The sequence below is a fragment of the Marmota monax genome, unplaced genomic scaffold (genome assembly GCF_021218885.2).
Source record: "Marmota monax isolate L192 unplaced genomic scaffold, Marmota_monax_Labrador192_F-V1.1 WCK01_AAM20220418_F8-fsc00009, whole genome shotgun sequence".
Taxonomy (NCBI): domain Eukaryota; kingdom Metazoa; phylum Chordata; class Mammalia; order Rodentia; family Sciuridae; genus Marmota; species Marmota monax.
Genome location: NW_026694710.1, coordinates 9988816 through 10012340, shown reverse-complemented (window position 1 = coordinate 10012340; position 23525 = coordinate 9988816). Strand labels below are relative to the sequence as shown.

General features: G+C 46.5%; 1 protein-coding gene across 3 annotated transcripts in view; it reads right to left on the bottom strand.

The window, feature by feature from the left end:
• Sel1l3 (SEL1L family member 3) overlaps positions 1–23525 on the bottom strand; it is a 97956-nt gene that overhangs the window by 6472 nt on the left and 67959 nt on the right. Inside the window, exons 15-24 of one of the 3 annotated variants that reach the window (XM_046423664.2) lie at positions 20776–20952; positions 18432–18559; positions 15695–15778; positions 8373–8463; positions 8156–8240; positions 6895–7004; positions 2984–3111; positions 2312–2414; positions 2161–2233; positions 187–1269 (exon numbers count right to left, since the gene is read on the bottom strand). In XM_046423664.2, coding sequence (XP_046279620.1) covers positions 1265–1269; positions 2161–2233; positions 2312–2414; positions 2984–3111; positions 6895–7004; positions 8156–8240; positions 8373–8463; positions 15695–15778; positions 18432–18559; positions 20776–20952 — 984 coding nt within the window. In that variant the 3' untranslated portion in view covers positions 187–1264. Of the gene's footprint in view, positions 1–186; positions 1270–2160; positions 2234–2311; positions 2415–2983; positions 3112–6894; positions 7005–8155; positions 8241–8372; positions 8464–15694; positions 15779–18431; positions 18560–20775; positions 20953–23525 lie in introns of those variants that run through there. The other 2 variants (XM_046423663.2, XM_046423662.2) reach the window with 2 other exon arrangements.

Here is a 23525-nt window from a genome sequence, read left to right as displayed (position 1 = left end):
CCCCTTCTGTAAATGAGAGATTTTTTCCTTTGACTTCTGCCCTTACTGGCCAAAGTCCAGGCTGTGGAACAGCCATGTGGGCATCGCCCTGGAGCAGGTTAGAAACGCCCCCAGACCCCGAATCAGAACCTGCCTTTAATACAATCCTTGTGAGATTCCTGTGCACATAAAACTAAGGAGCTAGAATTTACATACGGAAAAGGTTATTTTATTAGAATTGATTTCTTTATATTCCTGTTGTGGCATTCTATTGGTGTAGGTTAATTATCAGGATTTCACTTCAAGTGGAAAAGTATTCCAGAATATCCTTATGTGAGGGACCAGTGGGTTCAAGACAGTCGATAATCATTGTTTTAAAGTATTGTGATTCTGAAAAATTGTCGGCCAGTCTGTGGCCCTACATTTCTCTCGCCTTTATTTGGTCTTTGGGAAACTATTTCACCTCTTGGGCCTCAGTTTCCTCATCTGTCTAATGAAGGGCAAAGAGTGAAATGGTTTTCAAGATCTTCTCTCGGTTGGTCAAGAGGAAAGGAAGCAAGCGCCAGAAGAGGCAAACGAAAGAGTTGAAAAAAGCCAGGAAAATGTGTGAAAGAAGCGAGAAGACGCTGGCAGGGCCTGGAGGGACTGGGTGACCTGAGTTTGGAGACGGGAGGGGGGCCGCCTCTGACGGCAGCAGTCCCCTCCGCCCATGAATTTTCATGGCCACCAGCTGGCACAGAATCATAAAGACGATTTCAGCGCCTCTGATGGAGCCCCATTCGTAATCATCAGCACAACATTTCCACGGAGTCAAAATGACAAAGATAATTTGAAATGGAAAACAGACAAGATGCAAAATAAATGTCTTCTACCTGGTGACAAATGTCGGGGGGGGGGGGGGGGGGATGTGCGTCGGGGTGACTTATCGCCCAGCAGTGGAGGAGGCAGCCAGCTTGGGAGGACCTGGAAGGGCTTCCTGTGACTCCTCAGTCAAAGCAGGGAGGTGATCAGGGACAGCAGCCCCCTTCTCACCAGGGACAGCAGGGGCCTTGTTCCTTTTGCTGTTCATCGTTTGCTACACAAATAACGGCTAGGCCGAGGCTCCCGGGCCTTTCTCATCCTAGTTGACCCATTCGTGAATGCCGCTGTTGACCTTTGTGAGTCACCATGTCCTTCTGGAACCATCCAAGATGGCGGGAAGCTGGAGTCCTCACCAAGAGGTGTCTGTAGGTTTGAGTACCTGGGAGGTGGGAGCTGCTTGGCAGGACAGGGTGGGTCCCCCAACTCAGCCTATAGTGCGACAGGGGAAAATGAGTAGCTCACCCTTATCCAGAGGGCCATGGAGTGTGGTGCATTCAGCCCCTCCCCACACCCACGGCAGAATCTGCATTTAGTATTATTCCTGCAGGATTCTTGCACCCATTAAAATTCAGAAGCACTAGGCTAAAATTTTACATATGGAAATGGATACTATTTTATTATAATTTTAAACATTTCCCTTTATATTGCTATCAGGGCATCTTCTCATTTCACTTTTCTTTTTCACGTTTTATCTCTCTGGAAGTAGCAAGTATTAGATGAATGAGGAATTGGGAGATGAGTTAGGTTAAGTAACTCACCAGAAGTCACACAGCTAATGAGTAGCCAAGTCTGGACTTTAAGCCCAAATAGAAGTGACTGGGGACACCGCTCCCCTAACTACCAACTCAACTCGTATTGGCTCAGAAAAGTAACAGTGATTCAGTGGCAACACAGCTAGGTGACGTCCTCCTCGGCCCCTCCCTCCGTGTCCCCGTGGCTGGGGAGGTTTGTGCGCTGTGTATTTGCTTGTCTCCTCACGCCTTTGCTTATTGGACTAGAACAAAAGGGAAGGCCTAATGCAGGAGGGGCTTTTGAGCTGGGTTTGCAGAGGTACAATTTTGCTAGACGATGTATTTTCAACAGGAGAGGATATTTTGGTTCCATTTCTTTAGCTTTTTTAAAAATCCTTACTTTGAAAAATGTATTAGTTTTGTGACCTCCTGGCAGCCAGGGACTATGACATGCTCCTGGGGGTCCCTGTGCTGTGCATGCCCAAGCTGAAGACGGGCCATGGCACTGTGAGGGTGTGGGAGGGAGTGCCCCCCCTCTGGGACGGAGTCCCCCCCTTTCCACCCCTCGGTGGCTTTGAGAAGGCTTTACCTGAGACATCCCGGAAGTGCTGCACTGTCCCAGCGATCACCACGGACAGCAGGAAGGTTCCCAAAAAGTAGATCTGCAGACACCAGAAGCACACCTCAGATGACTGACCCAGGCAGGGGCCACAGGGCAGGGCTGCGGGGACGGTACCTACCAGGGCAGAGTGCAGGACAGCGCCCCAGAGAAGCCGCAGGTGGAGGTACCCCCAGGCCAGGGAGCAGGGGCTGAAGGACTCCTCGCTGCTGTGGCTCCAGCACCTGCCGACAAAGCCAGGCCTCCCGTCAGGTGGGCGACTTGGGGGCCCTTGCCACGACTGCCTCTCCAGAGCTCACACCCGCACGCCTCTGCTCTTGCACACGCGAGCACACTTGCAGTGAGGGGCGTGGAAGCAAAGGCACTTCAGTACTCTGCGCCTCACCTGGATTTCTGAGATCCTCGCAGAAATCTGAGGAAAAGGTCACCTGCACCTTCGTTATGAAGGATCACATGGAGCATGGGGCCTGTTAGAACAGCATTTCTGTCCGAGTGTCTGTCCAAAGTCCAGAGACAGGAATGCCTCCCTATCTTTCAGAAAAGCGCGGGCTAATCAGATGTGTGGCTTTTTTTTTTTTTTTTCATGGAAAACCTTGGTCAGCACTTGAACTTCAGATCAAGCACATTGTATATCATGAGCCTCAGAGACTTTGGCTAACTGTTCACTACTAGAAGCAAATCCTGGGCCCTTTCTCTAACAATTGACATCACAAAATAAGAACTGAGTCAAGAAACAACTCCCACCTCCTTGGGTCCCCCAGATGCCATGGCATAAGGGCACCTCTGAACTCACCGTTCGTATAGTTCCCGGAGAATGGAGATGTTACTAGAATGGAGTGATGGGTCAATTTCCAAGAAATCCAAAATATGGTGTGGGATGATAGCACCTTCCTCAATTAGCAGGGCCAGGTTAAAAAATCCCTAAAGGTAAGGCACAAACCAGACCCATCAGCTCCTCGTAATAAAACCCAGACACACACCCTTCATCAGCGTGTAAACTTTTAAAACCTCTACATATTTTTTCCCAGCCCCTATAGCCAGATGGTTTAGTCATCTTCATTGATGAATTGTTTCCCTAAATATATGCATCTCAGAAATTTATTTGCAGGAGAACCGGGAGACTTTCAAAGGATGCTGCGTCCCATCTGCTCAGCAGCCAGTCAAGCGGGAGGTCTGTCCTTTCCTGTTCACACTCTCAAAACAGAACGCACTGCAAAACCAGAGCACCGCGTCGGAGGCGATGTCCATCACGGACGGTGGCCTCGGTCACCATCAAATCTGACAAAATATTTCTGTGGCTGCACACTACCTGTGACTGACATTCTAAGGTCAAGCGTGTCAGAGTCACAGATGGCACTTGCCTCAGCTCTCCTGGGTCAGCGTGGAAAACCTCATGATTTCTGTTGGCACAGACCTCCGCATGTACATTTCCTGGCCTCTTCCTTGGTACCTTACTCTTGACCCTCAGGGTGGGCCCGCCTTAATGGACTGTGCAGATCCTGGTTCAGGATTCCGACAGTGGAAATGTGTCACACAAGATGGGTGCGAGATGCCAGCTGGAGGTCACTGGCCATCATGAGCTGAGCATGCGGCCAGACCACAAAGCCAGCAAAACATGAATGGGGCCCACCACGAGGAGCCTTTCAAATGGAGCTGGACTGTGGCCCTTCGAGGAATCCATGGTCATGTTTGAATTTGCTCCCATCCTCCCTCTGTCTTGCCCTTCAGCTGCCAAGACCACAATCTAAATGAAAATCACGAACTGCCAAGTCGTACAACCAGGACTCCGGAGAGCATCCTGCATGGCCACCATGAAAACATAAAATAGTCACATTTTCTGAGTGCTTGCTGTATGCGAGGCCTCACTCCCTTTTGTGTATGTTCACTTAATCCTCACAACAAGGAGTGGAGATGGACACTACTATCCTCTGTTTTACAGATTGAGAAGCTGAGGCACAGAGAGGTTAAAGAACTTGCCCTTGATCACACAGCTGGAAAGTGGCAGAGCTGAGATTCAAATATAAGCAGATGGTGGGGTCCAGGTTCTCTGACCTCCACCATGTTGTCAAATAACCTCTAAATGGATTTAAATGTTAAGTTCTTCAAGACGTAGACACACACACACACACACACACACAGCAGCAGCAGCAGCAGCAGCAGAGCACAGGATATTCTCTTCTCTTTGAAAAGAAGATACTCTTAAAACTTGAGGTATTAGCAGAAAAATGACTTTGTAACATTTTAAAGGTTCTTCTAATCAGTGGAAACATATTATGAGAATAAGTGGTAAAATAGTCTGGGGAATATTTATATGCAATGTAATAGCTTTAAGGTTCATTATCTACTAAGCAAATAAATAAAGAACTAATTATGGCTTGAAGAAGAAAAAAGAATGAAGACTCCAGTAGATAAAGACTAAGAATAGAGAATTCACCTAAGATGTGAAGACCAAACAACCATCAGCAAGTACAGGTAAAGGTGTCTGTCCTCTCTAGTCATTAAATAAATGCCATCCAAAACAACAAGGAAGCATTAATTTGCAGTTGTCCCATTTGCAAAACTCAATCGTCCAGGGCCGACAGGATTTCAGGCAAGGCATCCATCAGAAAACGGCTTCAGAAAGCAGCTCGGCGGGTGCCATCGCGGAGCCGTAGAGGCATTGGGACCGTGTGCCTTGGTAATGCCGTCTCAGAATATAACTAAATTATTTCAAGTGAAAAGTCACGAAAGTGCTCAGGGCAGCATTAGCGTGGCCGCTGCCCCCTGGCAAGCAGCCTCCACGTCTCCCTGGGTCGACTCTTGAGCCCCACGAAGGCAGGAGGTTGATTTTCACCTCGTGCCCTGCCACTAAGCATTGCCTCAGACGTGGCGGGACGGGACACAGATGGGCTGAATCAGTGGACAAGCTAGAGACGGCAGGCAGCAGCGCCCGGCAGCAGGGAAAGCCCTGCAGCTCAGCAGAATGTGGGGCCCCTGAGAGCAGCGAGCAGAGAGACGAAGAAAACCACAGGGCGGTCCGAGTGGTGCGCACACTAGAGGTCACCTTGCAGGTGCATGTGCCAGTGAGCAGGGACCAGAAGTGACACAAGGACATGAAGAAGGAAAAGCCTCTGCCACGTAATGAAGGATCTTTTGATTTTTTTTCTTTATACGTTATCCCTTATTGTTTTTGTATCATTGTCTTCCTAAAAAAATGATCATCAAAAATGAAAAACAAATTATCCAGGCTTCATTTAAAATGATGGCCGACATCATCTAAGGGAGTTTGTTTCTGTACAAATCCCTGTAGCAGAAACTTCTACTTCATTCCAGAAGAAATAGCAGATCACGCTCCAGTTAGCATCCTGGGTGTTGGGGCTCAGCACCTCACTTATTCCTCACCTCCAAGGAGGGGATGCTGTTATCTTCCCAGTCCACAGACGAGAAATGGAGTCTCAGAGATTTAGTGACTCCCCATACACAAGCAGCTGTGAGTGGAGAGATGTAGGATCTTAACCTGGGGACCAACCCCTCCGATGTAATATCCCCACTAAGAAAAAAGAAGGGAGGGGGAAGCCAAGGTGAGGATGAGTCTCTTACTTCCGCTCTGTGATCTGACTCCAGAGCATAGTCGGAAACTATTCCAGTTTCCACTGCAAAAAAACCTGCCCTGGGATCCTCAGGGAGATCCCAATTAGCAAACGGAGAGAGAACGAGGCAAGTCCTAATAGTGGTTGCCGGCACCATCTGTTAAAATTCATAGGCAAAAATTTTGAGGACAAGCAGGATATCTGCATAGTCTCAAACTATCTCCCCAAGATATTTATAAATTAAAAATGAAACAACGTTAACTTTACAGTGGAGAAACCTAACAGAAACCAGAGACGCTTAACCTCACCAGGGACGAGAGTCACTGACACCACACAGCCCTGACGTGACACGCCAAGGACAAGTGACATCTCTACCGTTCCTGCCCCAAACACTCAACCTCAGCGGGTTCATGAAAAAACAGAAATGTCCAACCACTTGATGAGAATGAAAGATGAGAAAGCAACTAGGTGTAATGTGGGACCTTGCACTGAATCCCAGAACAGAAAATGGGTATCAGTGGACAAACGTGAAATCCAAATAGTCTGAAGGGTGGGTACGGATATTGACAGTGGCATGGTGGCCATGCAGAATGTTAACGTTAAAAGAAGCTGGGCGGAGGTGTATGGGGATGCTCTGAATCTCTTTTGTAACTTTTCTATAAGCCTAAAGTGATTTTAAAATAAGAAGTTTCAAAAAAAAGTCATTGAGAAAAAGTCCTGTCACTTAAATATTGAGCTCAATCGCACATGGAAAGCACATCCTGTAACAGCCACTCTTTTAGATCCTTGAGTTTCTGTCTGTGAGTTATTTTGACAGAATTCAGTAGAAAACACCTCAGGATTGGAGCTAGAGACCCAGGTTTAGGCTCTGGCTGTTCTATTTTCTACCTGATTATCTGGCCTGGAACAATTCATTACCTTGCTGTGGCTCTAACTATGACATAGGTATAAAATCTCCAGCTCCATAGGATTGCTTGGGGACACAGTAGGCGCTCAATCAAGGTCCCCCAGGTCCTCATGGAGTTGTCTGAAGGACGTGTGAACGTGCATGGACAAAGACCAAATCATGCTGTGGAAGTACACAGAGAAGACTGCTAGGTCTCTGGGCCTTCAGAGCAGGCTTCGCTGTTTTTACCTGGGAGTCTCCCTCCAGCGCGGCCTGGGCGTACATCTGCACAGACAATTCAAGGTCTTGTGACTGGTTTTGGTGGCCATAGTAGTACAGGTCTCCCATTTTCAAATATGCTGCAGAACGCAAAACATATCCACTTGTCAAGCAGTTTTATTTTAGGCTAACGTTGTCAATTACTGGGCCATTCACTCAACAGAGTGTATCCTATTAAAATTTGAATGCAGAATATTTTTAGGTTTCCTTACTGTGTCAGGAGAAAACAAAAAAGGTTTTCTTTTCTTTCTTTCTTTTTTTTTTTTTTCCTGGAGCACCCTATCTAGACACTTTCCATACTCTAGGTAGCTCCCTTGAGCAGGTCTGTTTGAGACTTTCTGACAGCGAACTCAGCCCAGCGGCCAAGGTTGTCCCTGGCCCTCTATTCCACATCTGAAATGCTGCTGCTGTGTTTGATGTGTCTCATATCTCTTTGCTTTGCGTTAGCCGCATGTTTCATGTTTACTTTGAGGAAACACATTTGAGAGCATAGGTGTCAGTCAATATCCAATCAGAAAATCCAGAATCCACCTTGGGTAGCCCAAAGAGGGATTTTTATCATGGGAAAGTAGATGCCTGGGTACCGGAAGAGACAGAAGGCAAGTGGGAGATGGAAGGAAGCTACTGTCACCCCCCAGGATGGGGAAGTGGGGGTGGCTGTGAGGTTCCCAGAGCTTCCCAGTCCCCTGGGAGCTGGACCAGAGAGGGCGGAGTTACTAGGCAGGGGCTGGAACCATGGGACATGTGGCCACTGCCAGACAACTGGTGCAAAACAGAGAGATGGGAAGAGAGAGCTGGGCTTCCCCCCTCTTCCCACTCTGCAGCCTTCCCTGGTGCCCACCACTGGCGATGCCCATCAGAAGCTCCTGGGACAGGAGCCTGGCACTGCATTCCTGGTGGCCACCCCCTCCCACAGACAGCAGAGCAGAGCACAGGGCTGGGAACACATCTGAGGGCAAAAAGCAAATGACAGGCCAGGGCGTCCCTTTATAGTAGGATGGCTTTTGCGTTCTCTTGGTTTGGAGGTGGGTCTGGTGAGTGGGACAAGGTGCTTGAGTGCCCTGCAGGGGCTAAGAGCAGGTTAGCCAGGGCCTTAATAGCAGAGATTTTTCACTTTCATTCCTAATTGTTTAGAAATATCACACTTCACACCAAGCTGTTAGATGTTCCCTGTTACTAAAGATTAAAAGCCTCTAACGCTTAGGTTAGCACCGTTTTTTTCTATACATACCAAATGAAGGAGCATCGATTTGAAAAACAGAGAAATTATAGTATCTCCAAACACAATTAACACCCAAGTATCTCCTGGCCAGGTCCTAAGAGGTAAAGGAGAGAGAAAAAGTTAATTCATTAATATTTTGGCCAAGTGACTAATTTTGCCTTGGTAAAGCTTAATTCATTATCTTTAACCTTACAGCTTCTGCTTGCAGAAGAATCCATTTACTTACCGGCCTTTCCTCACAGATGTGTGCTAAATTTGTCTGTGACACTTCAATTCCAGTTTCTGCTGCTAAAACATAATACAGCAAAGCTTCATGCCTAAAAATAGATGATTAATAATAAATTTCATATAGTGGCTCTTACTAATATTCAGAGAGCTTTATATTCAAACATAAGAGGGCACAAAATAAGCAGTTTTTTAAAACCACAAAATCATGAGTTTTTTTTCTTTTTAAATAAATACTGTTGTTAAAAATACTGCATGCACTGATTTATTTCCTATCTTAAAGGCTGAGCTCCCAGATAAGGCTGGGGACCTAGTTGGTACAACAGCTACCTCTACTGGCCGAGAGGCGTGCGGAACGCTGGCTGGGGACTTGTCCATTAGTCTTTGGTCCTTGAATCTTTCCTTCCTCGCTTAGAGGAGATGAGTGGTATTAAGAAAAAACCCTGGGCTTTACAGTCCCCTGTTTTGTGAAAGGCTTTACAGGACTTAGGATTCGGAACAAGCTTAATTAAAGCTGAGCTTGTGTTGTGCATTAGAAGTTTGGCAAAGAAGAAGCAGTTTACAAGGGATTGATGACAGTGGCCAAAACACATGAAAAATAAATGCCCGACAGCCGTAGCGACTGAGCAAGTGTAAAACAACGAGAGACCACTTTTCATCGGTTGAAAGTCGGGCACAGGATTCACTGATGGCACAATGACAAGGACCCGGGGAAATGCACGCACTCCCGTGCCCACGCTGGAGGGCCAGTGGTTGCAGTGAGTCTGGGGTCAAGGAAGGAAATCTGAGAATTCACACACCATTTGTGCCTACTGCTCTCCCTTGGGGGTTTATTCCAAAGAAACCAGATATGTGCAAGGATCCCGTTGCCAAGGGGTTTGTGATAGGGCTGATGGCAAAAGCTGCTACATCAAAGCAAACTCGAAACAAATACCTGAAAGTCACAACCTCGTGCAGCCACATTCAGATGTGGCCAATAAAGACAATGTCATGGAAGAGTATTGAAAATACTTGTGCAAAACCTTGTAATTAGCATCCCAAAAAGGCAGAATATAAAATTGCATCCCACTTTTGCAAAACACAAATGGAATTAAATATGCACATGTGCATACACCTGTAAATACATATATGTAGAAGAATAAATTCTAAAAACCATCTAACAAATGTTAACAATACTTATCTCTTCATGGTTAGAATGCAGTAATTTCTATTTCTTCCTTTTATCTATCTGATTTCCTCAATTTTCTATGTTACCCAGTTTGTGCATAAAATTTGATTTTCACAATAAGTAGTTATTTCTAAAGCTTGTTTTTCATTTTAAGTAGTTGACACAAATGATGCTTTCTTAATTTGAGCCCCACCCAGAATCTGGTTTAGGGAAGGATGGGCGAGAGAAAATGAGGTAACAGATTCTGAAATCACCTTTCTACAGTGCTCAAAGCACCTACTGGGAGACCATTTCATGGAGACATACAGAGGTGGCTGGGAATCAAATTAGGACAGGCAGACCTTCCGTGAGACAGGCTGCAGGTCATGGGACACATGGCTTCTGAATGAGTCAGTTCCCAGTCTCTGAGATACCTAAGGTGGCTGACCAATTAGCTGTGACTCGTGCTAACAGAGACAAGGTCACCTAAGCAGTGTCCCCTGCTCAGGCAGTCAGATCACAAGGCCACACTGCAGGTGCAAACACCACTGAAAAGATGCCTAGGGACTTTGTTACACAGGCTGCAAAAATCATTTTGGGGCATCAGAATCCTCAGAGCTCACCTGACACCAAAGAGGTACCACCTGGAGGTCCTGCAGAAGGTCCCTATCCTTTTATAACAGAACCCTGTTCCCAAGATCTCAAAACCTCAAGTTTCTTCACATACACATGAATGCCCACTAGTGTCTCAGTCTCTACCAGGGATGCTTGAGGAAAGGAGATGGGGCAGACCTGTCCCCCAAAGTCCAGTACTGGGCCAATGCCCTGAGCTGCCATGACTAGCTAGTATGTGGCTCAGATTACTGAAGCGTCACACAATGAGTTCTTGGACAGCAGAAAAACAGCCAAACTGGCTGCTAGAACTGAGGGGTGGGGTGGGAGCTGGTGGTTGACACTGTCAGAAGGCTCACTTGAGAAGCTTCGTAAGACAATCTCTTGCCTCTCAAGTAACCTTGGCAGTAGAGGAGGGAGAGGTTTCGTAGGAAGACTTCTATTGTTCAATTATTACATAGACTGGGAGGAAATACTGTAGAATTCTCAAGCTTTTCCATCAAAGGAGAAACTAAAATCCATCCAAATGTGATGTCTAAAAACATTGCTGTCAACTCCTCCTGGCTGCATCAATCACCCAGACCTGTGCATGCTGATGTCACCACCACCCACTTTTATATAGTGAAAGAGTAGGCTCTAAAAGGGGGATTGACGCTTCCCAGGCCAGACTCCCCAGCTTGTTAAAACTTTGAGACATGACACTGATGCGGAGGCCCGACCCACATGCAGCCTCCCGACACTACTTAACTGTGTTTCAACAGAAACCACCTGAAAGTATTAATTACAGATATTTCTACACTTATATTCTGGAACAAACATTTACTCAGCACTTGATAACTGCAGGAAGCCCAAAGACAGACCTCAAAACACTCCTGTCCTTCCATTAATTTCTTCAAGCTTTAGGAAGAAGACCCAAGCTTCAAGTTTTATTTCCAATGCACTCAAGTGAATTGTCTTCCAGACAGACAATTTTGTGGAAGATGGGGACTAAATGCAAGAAAGGAGGGGATTTATAGGAATGAATTGAGAGGCACATTTGCTTCCCTCTCATTTTCAGACCTTGGACAGACATTCCTAGCACTTTTATAATGATAGGTCTTAATAATCAATTCTTCGACCCCTTGCTGTGAATTGTGAATTTGAATGCCTCTGAGCAGTTGCTGGAACAATTATGTTATTTCCTCTGTGCTCTTTTCTTCTAATGCCTCAGGCAGTTCAGATGGGAAAGAGAAAAAAAGAAAAGTCCTGGGGTCTCGGTGGAATTCACTGCAAAAAGGTGAATCTCTTTCAACCGGAACTTTGCATGTCTACTTCTCTCGCCTCAAGTCCACTAGAAGCTGCTAACCTCTGGGGTTAAGTATTTTGGGTACATTTAAGACAAAGCACAATAAAACAGTAGCTCGCAGATAAAACACACATAAGGCGGAGAGAAATGAAACAGGACAGCCGGCCTTTCCCTGCTAACGGCGGCGGCTGGTGTCCGAGGACAGCCTCAGGCATGACAACATCATCTTCTGTCTTACGCTGATCCAGCAAAAAGCCCCTTTTTCCATCACGCTCCTCTTTACGCTCCCCCACATAAATCTTGGAACAACACAGGAAGGCAGAAGCTCATCAAACTGACACATGTAATTTGAAAATAACGTCCAGAATAAATTCACTCACACAAAAATGAAGAAGGGGGATGGGCCGGAGACATTGATGGATGATTTTGTTCTATTAAGGGAAAATAGATGGTACCCCAAAAGCCACACTGTGGTGTGAGAAGGCCAGCAAACGCCTATTTCCTATTTAACCCCTGGGCAGGGGCTGGAGACTGGAGGTGCAGGAAGCAATCAGGATGCGCTTTGCCCCAAACATATTTTGACAAAGATCTTCTCATTGTAATGGATACTAGATGTTTTTTCTTGTTGATACTAAGAAGTCTTGAAGTCTTGAAGCCAGGCTGAGATTTACCTTTAACCATTCTTAGCATCAGCACCAGGATTGGCAAGGATATGGAGAAACAGAAATCTATAGATGGTGAGCAGGACAGTGACTTGGTAAAACCACTTTGGAAAACAGTTGTCTCATAATGCTGTCCAGGTGCCATTCATTGCCACTCAGAGGCCCCACTCCTGAGTTGATAGGTAAGAGCAACTCTTCCCTGCATGTCAGAGAAGAAATTAAGAAATGTTTGTGGCTGTGTGGCACAACAAGCACACAAGAAGGGGGTAGGGAGGGAAGAACAGAAGTTCACTGGATTAGAAAAGTCCTGGGGTCTCAGTGGAATTCACTGCAAAATGGTGAATGAAGGGAAGGGAGTGGGGATGGAAATGGGAGAGACAGTAGAATAAACCGGACACAATTTTTCTATGTTCATGGATGACTACATGTCAGAGGCAACTCCACATCATGTTCAACCATAAGAATGGGGAGTTACACTCCATGAATGTGTGATATGTCGAACAAACTCTACTGTCACGTATAACTAAAAAGAAAAAAAAAATTAAAAAGTGAGAAAAAAAAAAACAGTAACAGCAGCAAAAGGGAAATAACACAAATATGCATTAACATAAAATTAATAAATAGCAGCATATTATAGCAGTGAATATGAATGACCCACAGGTACAGGCATCAAAATGTATGAATCTTAGAAGTGTAATGTTAAGTCTAAAAAAAGTTGAAGATTATATATGATATGATTTTAATAATATAAAGGTCAGAAATAAGCCAAACTAAATCCATTGCACAGGAATATATCCATATATAGCAAAACTATACAGAAACCAAGAGGTGGATGAGTAAGACTCAGGCAATGGTGACTTCTGGGGGTTAATCTGGGAGGGGCACGCAAGGGCCTCAACAGTGCTGGCAATGTTCGATGTTCGCCCCGCTAGGTAGGGTGAAAAGTTAACAGGGGTCCCTTTTATTGTTGTGCTCTTGTGTGTCACATTATTACATACCACATATTATTTCATATGTGTCAACTATTACCTAAGAAAAAACCCTCAAGTGGCAATGCCACATCTTTGGCTCCAATGTTCAGCGCCTTTTACCTGGGTCTGAGCCAGCCCCTTTCAGGGTCTCCCTTCCTGTCGCCATCACACTCAGCTGTTTGGTTTAAACATCTTCGAGATGGGCTTTGTCAGTGACTACCCTCCACAACACTACCAATGGCTCCCTGCTGCTTCCTAGACCAAGTAAAAAGTGTATCACCTGCCATTCAAAATCCCACCCAGTAGCATTTCTTTGGTTTTGCCCTGTAGGTTCTCAGTCTCACCGCAGTGGCAAACTGGATGGCTTGAATTTTTCTACACTTCCTCAGGCTGTTCCTACCTCTTTGCTTTTGCTTCTGCAATGCGCTTGCCATTAGTGCTGTTCCCTGTGTGGCTAAGAGGAAACTCTATTCATCCCTCAAGGCCCTGTTATCCCTACTGCATTGTCAAGCTGACCTAGGGCTCCCCAGTGAGAGAGCAGCCTTCCTCCTTCCATCCCCAGGGCCCCCACCTCCTGCTCCTGGCCCCTGAGTTGGCTTGTTCTGTCTATTTGCTTCCATTCCTCCACTCGTTCAGTAGTTTCTGAGCACTCCCCGGCGTTGCCATGTGCGAGGCCCTGGGACACAAGTCACGGACAACGGACAATAAAATGACTGTGATCCCAGGACTGGGCAGGATTCCTAGGCAGAGGAAGTAGCAGGTGCAAAGGGTCCGAGGCTAGACCTAATGCGGGCCATGTGACAAAAGGTGCATGGAGGAGAAGGACAGCAAGCGTCCCCAACCCCGACTGGTGACATCCCCTGCATGTGAGTGTGCACAGCAGAACCTACTGAACTGAATCAAAAACACACACAGTGCAAAACACACGTAGTAAGTTTTCCTTCCCCGATACCAAGGGACGGGGTGGGACGCCCACATTGAAGCTGAGAAGTCTAAGGCAGAAGTCAAGCCACAGGCATTTTCATTCAACTAACCCTTCATGGCAAAATTTCAGCTGTCTAGTGAAGGGCTTTCTGTTAAATGCCAAAGTAGGCAAGAAAGCCAAGCTACTCACCAGGTTTTTTTACTCATTCTTTTTCTGGGGGGAAAAAAAGTGTCAGATACCTTTGTGTGGCAAGGGGGCATGTAGGTGTGAATGTGTGTGTGTGTGTGTGTGTACAGACCTCCTCTCCTTTTTGGAAAACCCCACATAAAAACCGAGGGGTATCTTGAAGCATTTGGTTCCCCCTCGGAAGCTTATGGGGAGCGGAGAGCATGAGCCTCCTGCGGAGGCTGGAGAGAATGAGTTACAGTCAAGTATCTGGAGTTTTATGAACTGAAATTCCCCCGGGAAGCAAGACACCACAGAAACTCCAGGAAAACAGGAAGGTACAGTTACAGTCGGGAAGAGGTAATTTCCTTCAAAGAAATTCCTTTCTGTTTGTGCAAAGTGAGGCCACAGATAATAAACTTTCACAGGATGATAACAACAAACATTTGTATTTGGTGATTTTTTTCCCCTCTGGGCTCATTTCCCTGCACTCTCTAATTTAAGACGCTTGCTTACGGAGATGCCATCTGATGGGTGCGTGACCAGCTATGGACCCAAGGAGGAAATGGCACCTTTGGGGGAATATTTTAATTTTTAATTACAGCTTGGATCCGCGTGTAATCAATGGTAGGTCTCACCTAATGTCTTGGAGGCAGTGGACCGAGGGGTATCTGCTGATTTGCATGTCCTTTTTAGTTATTACAGAAATACCCGGATCATTTAGGCAATAAAACAGCCTAGCAAATGTGGCCCAAAGGAAAATGAGGACAGTGTGAGAACCGACAGTGTGGAAACGGGTAAGTCTGTAAGTCCTTGTCCTCAGTGTCTCATCACTCACAGGGCAGGTGAGACATGCCAGCTCCTTGAGAAGCCTAGGAGGGGACATCTGTTTGGTTGACACTGGATACCGGTGAGCGGCTTTGGCATCCCCAGCTCCTGGTCATGGCTGAAGATAGTCAACTATCTATGAAAGGAGGTGGCCTGAGCCGGTTTTTTTTGTTTGGGTACTGGGCATTGAATCCAGGATCACTCTACCACTGGATGACACCCCAGCCCTTTTGATTTTTTATTTTGAGATAGAGCCTTGCCTGGTTGCTCAGTCTGGCTTTAAACTTGCTATTCTCCTACCTCAGCCTCTCAGTTGCTGGGACTATAGGTGTGTCCCATGAATCAGGTAGAAATCCTGAACTTTCTGTGGCCTGACAGAGAGAAGAAGATCTCACCTAAGGTCCCTCATGTGTTGTCCCTAGACGCTAAAGCCAAGAGGAACAAACTCGAAGGAAAGAGAAGTCAATGCATTTGTGTGTCTTTCAACTTGATGAACGTGGCCACCCCTCCAGAGAACTAATTTTTGTGTATAATTGAACATGGAAATGCTATGTTTTCCAATCAACAGCCAATCAGTCCGTGATACTCAGAATACCATTACTGGAAGCTGTGATTTCCCTGCAAATTGCTCTTTCAGTTACATTTTAAGATTCCATCTCCTAAGACTCTAATGACAGACTGAAAGTTCAGGGCTGAGGAAGTTCACTTTCAGGTGGGTCCGAGCTTACCATGAGCCCTCCAGGTAGGCGTTGAGGCCTTTGCGAATGACATGGCCCAGGTAGCCATTTTTCTCAGCTACGTGCTTCGCCCATCTGAAAAGGAACGGGAAGAAAAAAATATGCAAACTGTGGCAAATTAAATAATCACTTTTTTCTTCATATGATCTCAATAAATCCCACTTGGGGAATATTTTGCTTGTTAGAATTTTTATAAAGCAACAAACCAGAACTGAATGTTAAGAAGGTGAAGAAAATGTGTTTTGAGAGCTTTTCACTCAGTGCCCCTTGTTATGAACGCTCAGTAGCTTGTCTTTTATGGAAAGAAAGACATGCAATATACATAATGAAAAATGCCTACCGAGATGAAAAAATAATCTCCACCAAGACTTCTAGTAGTCTTTCCATGAATATATGTTTTTCTTACTCTGTTCCTGTCCCCTAATGTATCCTAGAGGGGTATATTAATAATGAACCAATCTGGACTAAAATCACTAAAAGAATAGCAGAAGAATGCAGAACTAACAAGCTCATAGGAGGGGGAAGAGAATAATATTTAAACAGACTTGATTAATACATAGGAAAGAGAAAAAAAAGACACAAAGAAAGAAAACTAGGTGGGACAAATAGGAAGTAATAACAAAATGGTAGATTTTAAAAACGAATATATCCAGAACTACATTACATGTAAATGAACTAAATACACCAATTAAAAGCTAAAATTGTGAAATAATGTTCAAAACCCCAATTATGTGCTACTTACAAAAGATATACTTTTAAAGTAAAGGACAAAATAGAAAGCAATAGTGGGAAAAAGGTACATAACACTCTTAACAATAAAACCTGGTGTAACTTCATGAAAAACAGAAAAGAAAGAGAAGGAGAGAGAGAGATGAAGGAAGAACCATCAACCGAGACAAAGAAATTATAAATGAGGAAGCGGTCAACCAGAAAGGCAAAACAATCAGCATCTGTGTGGCCCAGGAAAGTAAAGTGTCTCCATGTGAGGCCAAACCAACAGAACTAGACACAGACACAGCTATCCACACCTGGGGAATTTTAATGCAACCCTTTTCAATAACTGATATGGCAAAACATAAAACGTCAGAAAGGACATGGAAGAGCTGAACAATAGAATTAATGAACTTGCGGTACTGATACATAGGTAGACATTGCACCAACTCATTTAGAAATCACAGCTCTTTTTTTCAAGAGACGGGAAAGCATCTACCAAAATTGACCATATCCTGGTCAGCAAGCAAGCCTCAGCAAATGTCAAAGGATTGAAGACATCCAGCTATGTTCTCAGACCACAACGGGAATTAAACTGAAAATCAATAACAAAAGGATAATGAGAAAGTTCATGAAACATGAGTGTTCCACACCAGATAGCCTTCATGACAATGATAAAGAGCTCCGAGACCATTCAAGGTAAGTTCTATGCTGCGCTGAGGTCAGGATGGGTTTGACTCTATGCTGTGCAAACAGCCTTCTGGAGAGCCAGGCTGTGGGTGTCAAGTGGCCTGAGGAGAGGTGAACAATTTTTTTTTCTATAAAAGGCAAGATCACAGGTAATCACTGCTGCATATTCATTTTTCTTTGCTTTACAACTCTCTTCAACTGTAAAAAACATTCTTTGCTCTAGGAGCCAAACAATGGGTACAGAGCCACACTGCAGCTGCTGGCCCTCGTTTGCCAATCTCTAGACAATATTTTAGATATGCAAGACCTCAAAAATGCCTCCTGCTCACCATCGTGCAGGAAGCTACCATAGGATGTATCCTTCCAAAATGTAGGTGCAGAGCAAGAAGAAAGGGGCTCAGCAGAGGGAACATAAACCCCCCCAACAGAGATGGAAGGGAAGGAAACCCCCACAACAGTGATGAAGGTGCTCTGGGGTGATGGCCGTGTCCTGAACAAAGACTCCAGGAGAGACGTGGGCAAGAAGAGTAACTGAATAGAATACAGGGCGACATAGAGAGAGGAGACTGACATCTGGAAGAGATCGAGGTGGAGATCAAATACCTACAAAGTGATGAGAATATACAGCTAAGCAAATAAACAGCAATAAGAAACAATTACTGTTGTATAGAACAGAAAAGTTTTGCAAGAAAAAAAAAAGCAACTGTAATATTCTGCATGGTTCAGCCACTGACGGCATTTACATGGATGTAATGATGTGAACTCTGATGCTGAGCTGACCACCAACATATGCTCATTGGGAAGATGAGAGCTGGCAGGACGTGTGAGCGTGTGGGACAGTGGGAGGTGGAAGAGGCACAGAGGGCTGCAGCCTTGTCTCTCCCCGGGGCATCACTAGACAAAGCCCCTGTACCAAGGCACAGTGGAATCTGCCTGCTGTTTAGAGAGAAGCAAGTAGAGAAGGAATGAAAGATTGAAAGTGATTTACTCCAGGGAGCAGGAAACAGAGGTTGGGGTGGGGTGGGGTGGGGTGGGGTGTGGGTAGCGAGCAGGATTCCCTGCCTTTCCTTGTCAAATTTTTTTCTTATTTCTAATTTAGAAATTTTTAAATTTTGGTCTTATTGATTAATTTGGCGCTTTAACCTACATGCATGTATAATTAATAAAAATAAATTTAAAAATGCAAAAAAGGGAGGGAGGGAGAGGGGAAGGGAAAAGAAAAGAAAAGAAAGAAAGAAAAAGAAGAGAAAAGGAAGTCCATCTTCTCAGGGTTGGTGAGTGGAGGACATGGATTTTCCGTCACGGGTGACACTTGACAGACTCTTACACAACCGCTTTCTCCGGGTCCCTCGGGAAGGTGTCCAGGTTGCCTGTGATATAGTAGAGAGAACACCACAAGGTCCCTTCGATGTGTCCCCCTTGTGCAGCCTTATGGAAATATTCACCAGCTAAAGTCTGCAGAGAGAGACAAACAGACGTCACTGCCATTAGCGAAAGGTCCCCTGGCAGCGCTGGTCTCACCAAAGCCAAGGTGGTGCAGTGCTTGAAGTCCGATATTATCACTGGCTTGAAACTTCTGATACTTGAGAAAACCAGGTCAAGCAATAGTTCCAGGAAGACAGCTCATCACCGAAGCCAGCCTCCGGGATGTATGACCTCGCCAAAAGCTATTCTGTTGATTAAGTTTAGCCAGGAGGGACAACGACAGGTGAAGGAGGGTACCATTGCCTTCTCATTTGATCCTCACATAACCCCTGCGTGCTCCACCAAGACTGTATCAGGAGTCACACCAGGTGAAAATTCAAACATTTGCTTTCCTAACCTTGCTCAATACCTTTCTTCAAACTCCTGTTCGAAAACTGCACTTCCAGTAGGAAGGTGAGAATTAGAAAATGACAATAAAAAATCGTCACTCACAGATGTGTGGGAGGCTCACCAGACATTTGCAATGCATAAAAATATCAGCCTCGTGGGCAATCAGACGGAGGCGGAGGGAAAAAAGAAAACAAACACTTAGATGGGGGTTCGAGCTTCCCCTGATTAACATGATTTTTTGGAGGCAGTTTGCTATTATTTTTAAAAGCATGGGCTCGCGAGGCGGGCCGACTGGGGTTCAAATCCCAGCTCTGCTCTTGATGAGCTCTGTGGCCTTGGGCTTCTCAGTTAATCTCTCCAAACATCATTTTCTGCAATTGTAAAATGTGGCTGCTGATTGTCCCTAGCGGGAAAGTTTGGAGTGAGAATTAAATAGAACACCATAGTCGCAAGGCTTAGCCCCCGATGCTTCACGAAGAATAAGCTTCCAATCCGCTCTCCTGACCCGGCCAGCTCTGGTAGCCCCAGTCTCGCCCATTCCCACCAATGCCACCTCCCTTCTCCCATCTCAATAAATGCCAAACACCTCCCTACCTCTCATGCCCCACACCCCGCCCACCAGCAAACCCTGTCCCCTGGCCCTTCAGAATATCTGTAGACGCCTTCCCTGACGCGACCCTGTGCTGGCCGCTGCCCCCTCTCGCTGGGACTCAACTGCTCCCACCCTGCTCTGTCTTCAGTATCTGCTGGGACCCAGGAGGAGGCTCTTCAGTCGCAGCCTGGCATGTCCCTCCAAGACTGTCAGCAGTTCCAGCAAAAGCTGAGTCAGGTGGCCTGGTCAGCGCACGCTTGGCCTTTCTCCATCTGTCCTGCTTTCTGCTCCTGCTGTCCTGGCTTCCCTGCGGTTCCTCTCGCACACCAAGCCTACTTCTCTCTCGGGGCCTTTGTCCTGTGACCTCCTTCTGGAATGTTCTCCCTGATAGCCCCAGGTCTCCTTTGGGAGGCTGTCACTTCACCAGAGAGGCCTTCCCTGGTCTCCCTTAAAACACAGTTTCCCTCAGGGTCCTCCCTCTGGCTCTCCTTCTCTGTTTTATTCTTTCCCATAATACTTTCTCCACTTGCCCTTTGGTCAGGTATTTTATTTTCTTTCCCTCCTACTGAAAGCGAAACTTCATGTGAGCAGGGACTGTTTTGCCTGCTCTGTGTCCTTACTACCCAGAAACGTGCCTGGTGTAGGTGGGTGGCCAATAAACGCAGTGGGATATGATGGAGCTGGGGGGATTGTCACCATACGGATATGATTTTAACACAGGGGCTCCGTTTCCCACAGAGTCCAGGCCCCGGCTCGACTACACACACGACTCCAAGTTACTCAACCCTCAGTTGCCTCCTCCATAAAATGGACACGATCAGAGAAGACATTTCAGGGGCCTGGACGGTGCCACGAGGGGCACAGAGGAAGGGCTGAGAGGCACCGAGGGCGCCAGGGCTTTCGTTATCATGAGGTCTGGCCTCACACGGGCACCCCATCTGGACTTGGGCTTCTAGTAGGATCAGTCCCAGCTTTCACCCTCAGCCTGGGTCACTTCCTCCTCTCGCCCTGCTCCAGCCGCCTTCCTCCGTGGACCCTGCGCTGGCCTTCCCTGTGTTTCCTCTCCACGTGCCACATGTGGCACCTGGCTAAACGCCTGCCTTTGCTCTTCACTCTCTTCCTAAGGGCACTCTGAGCTCCTGGAGAACAGGGCCTGCCTTCCCCTCCCGGTGCCTAGTCCAAGTTTGGCCCAGAGGACGCCTTCCATCCACACATCAGGGCAGGGGGACTGTCCAGCTGTGGTGCTGGTCTCCAGTCTGCTCACCAGATTCCTCCCAGGAACTCCTGGGAAAATGCCATCCAAATACAGGACTCCAAGATTATACGACGCGTCTGGGTTCCCCATTTCTTCTGCTTTTAACCAGTACTTTGCTGCTTTGGCGTAATTTTTCTTGAATTTGTGGTAATACCATCCCAGGCCATTGACGGCCTGATGCAATCCCTAAATTTTTAGAACAGGAAAGAAATTACTTTTTTTTAAAAAAATGAAATCTAAAGAGATGCAGAAGCAACTGCTGTGAAACATTCTGCCCAACTTTGAGCAAAACCTTCTCTTTCTCTTTTTTGGGGGCAGATGGCATTAAAGAAAAGCTAAGCGCAAGAAAACATGAGTCCGCCTGAGAGACTTCCCAGGTGGGTTCTGCCGGGCTGCTGCCGGGATTTTAGCCTTCCAGCTCAGCAGTGAGGCTGGCCCCCAAATCACCGCTCAGCGCCTGGGACCCTGAGGCCACGCCCTTGTCTACACTAGCCTCCACTGCCCGGCAGGGTCAGCAGTGCCCTTGAAATTCCTGAGCACCCGACTGTGGCGGGAGACCTGGAACCTGCAGCTGGGAAGGTTTCTAGGTGATCCGCCTGCCCATTCCTCGGCCCTGACACCAACAGCCCCTTGGAGGGACGCAGCTGCCACAGCCCACGTGCAGAGCACTGGTGTTTTGTGACTGCTGGGCTTCCCCATTTCTGGTTGGGCTGAAGCAGAAGGGGTGGGTAGAGAAGGAGGAGGGCTTCAGACCCTGCTGAACTCAGGAGCTGGCGCTGGGGAGGGGCCACTCTAGCCTGGAGCCCTCGTACCTACTGAATGCATCCCATCAAGCACGGGCTGTGCTACACTGCCATGGAAGCCCAGGGGCCCTGGTAGGGCCTCCAGCCCACCCAGGAGACCCCTGTGTGCACACCTGGCCAGAGAGTGCACACCTGGCCAGAGAGTGCTCTCGTTCCTCTTTCCCACCTGACCCACGAAACCATGAAAACCAACAGCAAAAAACGATGTGAGGGTCAGACAGTGGCCTCACAGCAGTGGACTTGTGAAGTCAGAGTCTAAGTTGGAACCACATCTCTTTTGACTCCCCTTTCCCCAGTGAAGACCAGGTGTCTCTAAAGAGCAGGTGATAGGGTTCTTGCCTGCAGCCTGGTCAGTCAGCAGGGGCCTAGAAGGCCATGCCTTCCAGTGTTTATGTTGTAATCTGGGGGTCAGGAAGTTCTGGAGAACAAACTAGCAGAGCCCAATGGAGTGGAAGCTCCCTGAGGGCTGGACTTCAGTTTTTATCCCAGGCACAGAGCAGGCACTCAGTACATACCTGCTGAATGAATGGGAGCGCTTTGAATGCCAATGAGAATCAAAAGGGATTCCAAACTCTATGCCCTTAGGATGGAGAGTGGGGTTTGGACCCATAGGCTACCAAGTACCCACCCTGAGAGTGCAACTTGGGAATTTCAGGGCCATTGACCCAATCATGGAAGCATTCTTCTTGAGCCTGTGATGAGGTAAGCTCCCAGTAAATACTGCAGAATGTGTTTATGAAGTAGTAGACCAGGTCACAAGTGACAAGAATCTGCTTTGGGATATACCTACAGAAGGGACCCATGGAAATGACTTTTGCAGTTCTTAACTCAAGTGGCCTTAGCTGTATTCAGAGATACCTGCCACTGACCAAAAACTTTTCCAAACTGCTCCTCTAGGAATTGGTTTTGGGTTTAGGGGTCCAGAAGAAATTCTGTCTTATTGCTTAGTACTTAGACTTTGCCTAAGTGCATTTACTCGGTTGGATCAACAAGATCTGCCTCTGTGTGACTTCTAATTCCAAAAATCAACTATATGCAACCTTTACCACAGTCCCTGACAAATAGTAGGGCCTTAAGAAATCCTTGCTGAATGAATGAATGAGAATCACAAAGCACTTTGAAGAATATGACTATGCCAGACCTCAAAACTATATTTCCCCAATAAGTTCTGCAAAAAAAAAATCTATTCAAAATAAAGCAGATTAGACTTTAATTCACCACTGGAGACCTGAAGAGATGCAAATTTCACACCTGTGAAACCCATCACTATCCCACTTTAGAATATTCTGGAACCAGTACTCTAAATGACCACCATTACACTCCTGTTCTATTTCTGCCCTATCCTTTCTGTCAGGTCAGGAGCAGGTGTGCACAAAGGCAAGTCCCTCTTCTTGGGCCATGTGCCCTCTGAACAACTCCCATTCTGAGGAGAGTCTCTGCAGTGTCTTATTTTGGGCTCCACTTTCCTGCTCTGGGGAACAGGACATTCTGGCCCCGCCCAGGGAAAAGTAAACAGGGATAGAAAGTCAATAAGGTTGCTTCAGGAGTCTTCATAGATAAGGCCATCATTTGCAGCCTTGGGAACAGAGGCACATCCAAGACTCACAAGGGTATAAAGTGTCCTGTCAATGCCAGGTGCAATGGCTCATGCCTATAATCCCAGTAATTTGGGAGGCTGAGGCAGGAAGGTCATAAGTTTAACTCCAGCTTTAGCAACTTAGCAAGAGACCCTAACTCAAAAGAAGAAACAGAAAAAGGGCTGGGGATGCAGCTCGGTAGTAGAGCAACCCGGGGATCAATTCCCAGCACTGAAAAAAAAATCCAATTAAGATGTAGAATTAGAGCGGTTTCTACAAATCTATTAGTTTGCAAATCTGTATGCAGGCTCATGTGAGTGTATGCGTGTGAGTATGCATGCATTGTGTGTGTGTGTGTGTATGTGTGTGTGTGCGCGCG